Source organism: Arachis hypogaea, chromosome 11 (assembly GCF_003086295.3).
Source record: "Arachis hypogaea cultivar Tifrunner chromosome 11, arahy.Tifrunner.gnm2.J5K5, whole genome shotgun sequence".
NCBI classification, from domain to species: Eukaryota; Viridiplantae; Streptophyta; class Magnoliopsida; order Fabales; family Fabaceae; genus Arachis; species Arachis hypogaea.
In genome coordinates, this window is record NC_092046.1 from 139,178,602 (window position 1) to 139,186,808 (window position 8,207).

Below are 8,207 nucleotides of genomic sequence, written 5' to 3' on the forward strand. Positions count from 1 at the left end.
CGTGGATCCGAACATAATTCCTGCCGAAATCTACGTGCAGTCGGTTGCCTGGAGCGCTACAGTGCCGTTGGTGTCATTCGAATGCATCGAGTGGCATGCTACCGATAGGTATAGGCGACAGTTCGGTTTTGTTCAGGGAGTACCTCATCAGGAACGGAATCTGGACAAGGCGCATGGAGAAGTCCTGACTGGTCCTAAGAATCTTAACTGGGCCACGGCACCGAGTCATTCATTTTGGGTGATGCATTAGACAAACAGGTATAACCACATTCTTACTGAGCTTCTCATGCCTTCATAGCATCCATTGGATACTTACATGTATTGGTACCGAACAAAATTTGGGGACCGCTTGAACTTGTCGAATCTTGTGGTTCAAGAGAATGATAAGGGTAATCAGGATATGGATGATGACAATGAAGAGCAGGAGCCACAGTCGCCGCCACCATCACCTCCAAATCCGCTTCCATAAGAACAACCTCAGTCCTCAAGCCAGTATGTACCTCAGACACAGTTCACCCGTCGATTCCAATACATCAACAATATTGGGGTATGTCACAGTTTGAACCAGGAGAAGGAGATTCTTTTAGCCAGTTGCTTGGGTTCATGGCTGCAGATGCAGGACAATCACAATATGGCCATTAACCTGAGTTCATGGCAGGTAGGTATTCGTTGGATGCGAGGCATCCGTGCCGTACCTCATCGGTTGCTTCTGGAGGGTTCTTATCTGTTGACTCCAGTAGGAGTAACGGTGGACGCGAAATTCTTAATAGTCAAAACCCTAACCGTGGTTCCATGGGACTCATTGAAGAAAATGCTAGTAAACATATGTATTTTGAATTTTAATTTTAAACTTCTGACTATGTTTTATTTTTTATTTACATAGAAACGGGTCAACCAGTTCAACCACTAACCCAGCGGTTGAACTAGTGACCCAGTGACCTGAACCGTTCCATCACCGGTTCGACTCTGACAACTATGACATCAACGCATGATTAAATAATAGTTAATAAATACTAACTTATTCTTAACTAAATCAATAACTAACTAAAAAAATTACTATCTTAACCTTAAATAAATAAACATATACAAAAAAACAAATACCAATTGAGTATATTTTCGCACTTCACTTAACTATTTGGTTCATCTATCAAGATAAATAAACACAAAATTCTAACCCTTTTTATAAATACGACGAACTACGTACTTGCACTCATATATTCCAGAAACTCCGCTACATGCATGGCTTCCAAATCCAAAACTCGCATGAATAAAGGCTCCTCAAACGGCCCTTCGTTTGCGAGTGCATTTGCCACCTCTGTTACATCTGGAGCCATAGTTCCGTCACCTTAATCTTCATCTCCGTCTGGTCCAACAACTTCGTAGTTGCTTTCGAACTCTTCTTCACTGTCACTATTGTAATCTTCCCATAAAATATTCCGATCGGCCTCAGATTGTTCAAACTCAACATACAACTCGATGAACGAGATCTGACCCCGGTTTTCAATATACATCGAAAACATCTCTTGCATGCTCGCTTCTTCCGTCACATATTTGGTTTGAAATTGGAAGAATCCACCAAACACCGTTATGGGATTTCTGTACAAAATACAAGATATTTTTCTTGCCCTCTCAGAGTCAATCTTTTCACAGATCACGCCTTTGAGCTCTTCAAATGAGATTGTGAAAAGAATAACAACATCTAATGGATTTTCACAAACAAATTTCACTCCTTCAGATGTTTGTAACAAAATCTGACCAAAATAATATATTTTTAATAAAACTCTGTCACTCATTTCTCTCAGTCACTTAAAAAAAACATGAACTTGACTAATAAATTTCTTGGTTTCATGAAACACAGCAAAAAAAAACCAAGAAAAGAAGCCGTTGAAGAAGGAGAAGAAGACGTTGAAGAAGGAGAAGAATACGCGACTAGATCTCTTCCCTCGGTTACACACTTTTATATATGTCCATAAAACATAATTGGACCATTCGATTAGGTTAACCGGATTCAAAAAAAATATAAAAAACCAAATCGTACCGTCTGATTTAATCCTCCATAACGTTAAAAAAAATTACACAGAACAAGCAAAACAGAGGGTCCGAATTCCACGTTTCAGATTTTAAATTCCTCCACCTACAAATCGGACCATACGATTTGTGAAGCAAAATTTTATGACCAAAGAACTCGAATGGTCCGAGTTGTTCTACCTTGGACTAAGAAAAAGTTGTCCCACAATTTTGTCTTCTACGCCACAAACCCATATCTGGGATCACACCCAAGCTTTCTATATCCATAAAATTGAGCCAAATCTTTCACGTAATAACTATTTTTTTTAATGGGTTAACCACAAAAAATGCTTCTGAATTATTTAAATGCTGATAAAAATGTACTCGAATTTTACTATTAACAAAAATGTCTTTAAATAATTTTAAAACGCGACAAAAATATCCAACAGTAAATATATATTTTTAAAAAATATCTTAAAGATTGAATTTTGATGTAATTTTTTGCAAGCATAATTAAAAAAATGAGATATTATTATTCTTAAAATTTGGTGATTTTTTCTAAGTATATATTTTTTTTGTCATTTTTTAAAAGTATTATTAGTTGTTAACAAAAAAATTACAATAAAAATATATACTTAACGAAAAATTACCAAATTTTAAGAATAATAATATCTCATTTTTTAATCATGCTTGCAAAAAAATTGTATCAAAATTCAATCTCTAATGTATTTTTTGAGAAATACATATTTAATATTAGATAATCTTGCAAAAAAATTAACATTAAATATGTATTTCTCAAAAAATACATTAGAGATTGAATTTTGATACAATTTTTTGCAAGTATGATTAAAAAAAATGAGATATTATTATCCTTAAAATTTGATGATTTTTCGTTAAGTATATATTGTTTTGTGATTTTTTAAAAGTATTATTGGTTGTTAACAAAAAAATTATAAAAAAATATATACTTAACGAAAAGTCACCAAATTTTAAGTATAATAATATCTTATTTTTATAATCATGCTTGCAAAAAATTGCATCAAAATTTAATCTCTAAGGTATTTTTTGAAAATATATATTTGCTATTGGGTATTTTTGTTGTGTTTTTAAATTATTTGAAGGCATTTTTGTCAATAGTAAAATTTGAGTATATTTTTGTCAGCGTTTAAATAATTTGAATACATTTTTTTAGTTAACCCTTTTTTTAATTATTACACTACTTATGCACACACTATATGAAATTTTTAACAATCTCGCTATGTAATCATCAGGAATCTAACCAACAATAAATCAATAAGTATTTTTTAATTACACTCCATATTAATTAATTATTATTAAATAGTAATTATTTAAAATTTATTTTTTTAAATATACAATTAATGATTATTAATTATAGTTGTCTAAAATTGACTAGTTAACAATTATTTACCTATATTTTTCCAATTTTTAAACTACATCTAGTCTTAGTTAAAAACTAAACTGGAGTGAAGCATTTAAGAGATATTTGAACGTGTCATCTCAATTAGATTTGCAGTGACTAAATTTTTCTAGTGGTCTTTGAGATTTACGACCTTCATTGTTTTAGGCCTTCAGATTCAAAATTCACTATACTGGTCTTGAGATCCATTTCCAAGTATCCTACTGGTCCTTAGGCCCTTTTTTGGCATTGAATTAACGAATGAAATATTAAGCTAATTCTGACTTACCATGGCTAAATGAAGTGGTTTCATTCTGATGTTTAAACAAGGCAAAAAACGAAGTTGTTTTAGAGAATAAATGGGGATAAAACGGTTCGCATTTTATATAAACTTTTTATCATTTTTTCATTTTTTTCTTATTTAAGCGCCAAACGAAACGATGTTTGGTTCTATATCCAGTGTGGCAAGTTAGAGGTAACTTAGCACTTAAAAAGAGTCTAAAGATCAATATGATGTTTAGAGTTGGATCTCAAAAATCAAAATAGTGAATTTTAGATTTAAGGAATAAAAGATGGAATTTGAAAAATTATTTTTGGGAATTTAGTCGATTTCAAGCTATCTATCATGGTAAATTTTAGAAGGTTAGATTTATATAATTTTCTAGAGTGTTTGAGAATACTCTAGATGGTTCCGGAACGTTCTAGAATGTCCTAGAAGGTCTCGGAATACTCTAGAAGGTTCTAGAAGGCTCTGGAAGGTCATAGAGTATTATAGAAGAGTGTGGATGTATATAGGAATATGAAGAGTAGTATGGAAGAATCTCTAAGTATTTAGAAAGTTGTAGTATGATAGATATTTGTAATGAAGGTTCTAGATAATTAATCTGGACCATTGATTAGATTTAATCCTAACCATCCATTAAGGAGGTGGATGGCTATAAATAGGAGGTGAGAGTTAGTGTGAGTTATGTGTGAGTCACTTGTAATAAACACTTGAGTAATAGAGTGTTCTTTCCACCAAAATTTTCTTTCTCTTGTGTTCTCTTGTATTCTTAGCTTTCTTGCTAAATACTGAGGGTTAGGCTGACTTGGTCTTAGCTCAAGAGGTTGAGTAAGTCTGAGTGCTGGTACGGAAGCGTTGGAGTGTGTCCAAGATCATGACAATTTGACATCAGAGCAAGGTTTGAGAGGGAGTACAAGTGGTTTGTGGATATGGTTTCTAGTGTAACCATGGAGCATGTTGAGTCTCAAAGGGGAAGGGATGCTATTCCTTCTCAATGGGGAGGCAGGAAGGCCCATTCTTCAAATGAACTTAGAGGTAAGGACTCTAACTTCTTAGAAGAGAGAGTTTCTATGTTGGAGAATGTTCTATCCTCTATGGATGAGCGCTTCCAAAGGATAGAACATGACAAGGAGACCCTCGAGGCTCACGTTTTAGGAGAACTAGATGCTTTTCAAAGAAAGCATGCTCCAAATCGAAAAGAAGCTTGAGAATTCGTTGAAGTTATTTGAGGAAGTTCGAGTTTGGTTCGAAGAGGCAAAATCTCGACCAACCATTATAAGGCAGACGACAAAGATTGATCTTCCAAAGCCAAAGAAGTTCAAAGGCGTGAGGGACGTTCGAGAGGTGGAGAACTTCCTATGGCAAATGGAGATGTACTTTGAAGGGCAAGGGGTGGTCGAAGAAACAATAAAGGTACGTACTGCAACTCTCTACCTTTCTGATAATGCTACTTTGTGGTGGAGGAGAAAATGTGTAGATATGGAGAAGGGTACTTGCAACATAGCCACATGGAAAGATTTCAAAAGGGAGTTAAAAAGGCAATTCTTCCCTGAGAATGTGGTGTATGAAGCAAGGAAGAAGTTGAGGGAGTTGAAGCATAAAAGTACGATTAGCGACTACGTAAAGGAGTTCACTACTCTTACGCTTCAAATTCCCAATTTAGCATCAGAGGATGCATTGTTCTTCTTCATTGATGGACTCCAATCTTGGGCAAAGCAAGAACTACAAAGAAGGAATGTTAAGGATGTCGATGAGGCCATCGTAGTGGCTGAATCACTCACTGAATATCATAGGGGAGACTCTAAACCCAAGTCTTCCTCCAAGCCTAGTTCTACTAAAGGTGGGGGAGACAAGGGAAAGAGTTTCTCAACCAAGAAGGAAGGAAAATGCTCTTCAAAGAAAGAGTACGAGGAAAAGAAGAAGGCTTTCGTGCCCAAAGGAGGATGCTTTGTGTGCAAGGGACCACACCAAATGAAGGACTGTCCCAAGCTAGGGACTCTGGCATCTATCGCCAAGGAACGAGAGGCTCAATTATAAGTAACTTAGTGTGTTGGATTTATCCAACACATGAATGCTGTGAAGGGCAAAGCGACAAGCACTGCAAAAAAGAAATGCTTGATGTATGTCAAAGCCTTTATCAATGAAAAACCTGTCATGGCTATGATCGACACTGGTGCTACACACAACTTCATCACGCCTGATGAAGCAAAGAGGCTTGGGTTGAAGATCACCGAAAAGAATGGCTAGTTCAAACCCATGAATACCAAGGGTGAACCCCTTAAGGGAGTAGCGAAAGGGGTTGAGATGACTCTTGGTTCTTGGAAAGGCCTTATGGATTTCTCAGTAGCACCCATGGATGATTTCAAAATAGTCAATGGGCTCGATTTACAAAGGAAGGCAAATATAATACCTTTACCATACTACGACATAATATGCGTCATGGAGAAAGAGTCTCCATGCATGGTCCCTACAATCTCTAAAGTTGGAGGACCACCGATGCTCTCTACTATGCAACTCAAGAAAGGGTTCAAGAAGGGAGAGATTACATATTTGGCTCTATTACAAGAGGAGTAAACACTTGAAAGAGAAGACATTCCTCCCGAAATCAAGGAAGTCCTTGAAGAAAATAAGGATGTGATGCCTCCCGAGTTGCCAAAACAACTACCACCTAGGAGGAAGGTGGACCACAAGATTGAATTGGAGTCAGGAGTAAAGCCACCTGCTTCAACACCTTATAGGATGGCACTGCCAGAACTTGAGGAGTTGAAGAAGCAACTCAAGAATTTGCTAGATGCTGGGTTCATCCGTCCATCGAAGGCACCTTATGGCGCACCAGTCTTGTTCCAAAAGAAGCATGATGGTTCGTTGAGACTATGCATCGACTATCGAGCACTTAACAAGGTAACCATCAAGAACAAATACCTTATTCCTTTGATAGCCGATTTGTTTGATCAATTTGGTATAGCCAAGTGGTTCTCAAAGCTGGATTTGAGGTTAGGATATCACCAAGTGAGGATTGCCGATGGTGATGAGCCTAAGACCACGTGTGTCACGAGGTATAGATCGTATGAGTGGTTGGTGATGCCTTTTGGCTTGACCAATGCTCTTGCGACCTTCTATACCTTGATGAACGAGATCTTTTGACCTTACCTTGATTGGTTTTTAGTGGTCTACTTGGATGATATTGTTGTCTATATCAATACTTTGGAGGAACATGTGGAACACTTATGAACCGTGTTTAAGATCTTGCGAGAGAATAACCTATATGTGAAGAAGGAAAAGTGTTCCTTTGCAAGGGACAAAGTCCACTTCTTGGGACATATCATTAAAGATGAAACTCTCTACATGGATCAAGAAAATGTGAAGGCTATCAAAGAATGGAAGCCGCCAAATAAGGTATCTGAATTGAGGTCATTTCTTGGGTTGGATAATTACTATCGGAGGATTATCAAGGGATACTCCACCAAGGCTGCACCATTAACTGATCTTCTCAAGAAGAATCACTCTTGGGAATGGTCAAAGGAGTGTCAAAAGGCCTTTGATGAGTTGAAGGCTGCTATCACAGAAGGACCAGTACTAGCACTGCCCGACTACTCGAAGGTGTTTGAAGTCCACACTGATGCTTTTGACTATGCTATTGGAGGGGTTCTGATGCAAGAAGGACATCCTATTGCCTTTGAGAGTCGCAAATTGAATGATATAGAGAGGCGATAGACCATCCAAGAGAAGGAGATGACTGCAGTGGTGCATTGTCTGAGAATGGCATCATTACTTGCTTGGTTCACACTTCATCGTCAAGACAGACAATGTGGCTACAAGCTACTTCCAAACTCAAAAGAAATTAAGCGCCAAACAAGCTAGGTGGCAAGATTTCTTATCTGAGTTTGATTTCGAATTTGAATACAAGCCTGGCAAGATTAATGTGGTAGCAGATGCGCCAAGCCGCAAGGTTGAGTTGGTATCCATTTCCATGGTTGAAGGAGATATCGTGCATACCATCAAGGAAGGGTTGCATTATGATCTATTAGCCAAGAAGTTGGTGGAGTTGGCTAGAGAAGGTAAGACCAAAAGATTTTGGCTAGAAGACGACCTTCTCTACACTAAAGGGAGAAGATTATACGTCCCTAAATGGGAAAATCTAAGAAAAAATTAGTGAGAGAATGCCACGACACCAAGTGGGCTGGTCACTAAGGTTAGCGAAGGACCTTGGCACTCATTGAATCTTCTTATTATTGGCCTCAAATGAGAGATGAAGTAGAGAGCTATGTATAGACTTGTCTTGTGTGCCAACAAGATAAGATTGAAAATAAGACACCAAGTGGGTTGTTGGAACCTCTGCCTCCATCAGGGCGACCATGAAAAAGTGTCTCTCTAGATTTCATCTCTGCCTTACCGAAGTCCGAGGGGTTTGGATCTATTCTCGTGATAGTGGATCGATTTTCGAAGTATGCTACCTTTATACCCGCCCCTACTGACTGCACTGCAGAGGAGGCAGCACGA

At 37.4% G+C, this 8,207-nt stretch overlaps 1 protein-coding gene across 1 annotated transcript; it reads left to right on the forward strand.

Moving 5' to 3' along the window:
• Positions 1-5,072: 5,072 nt before the first annotated feature.
• LOC112721997 (uncharacterized) lies at positions 5,073-7,421 on the forward strand. Its single transcript, XM_025772985.1, has 2 exons — positions 5,073-5,327; positions 6,951-7,421. Exons 1-2 carry the CDS (start codon positions 5,073-5,075, stop codon positions 7,419-7,421), a joined length of 726 nt encoding a protein of 241 aa, XP_025628770.1.
• Positions 7,422-8,207: the final 786 nt, after the last annotated feature.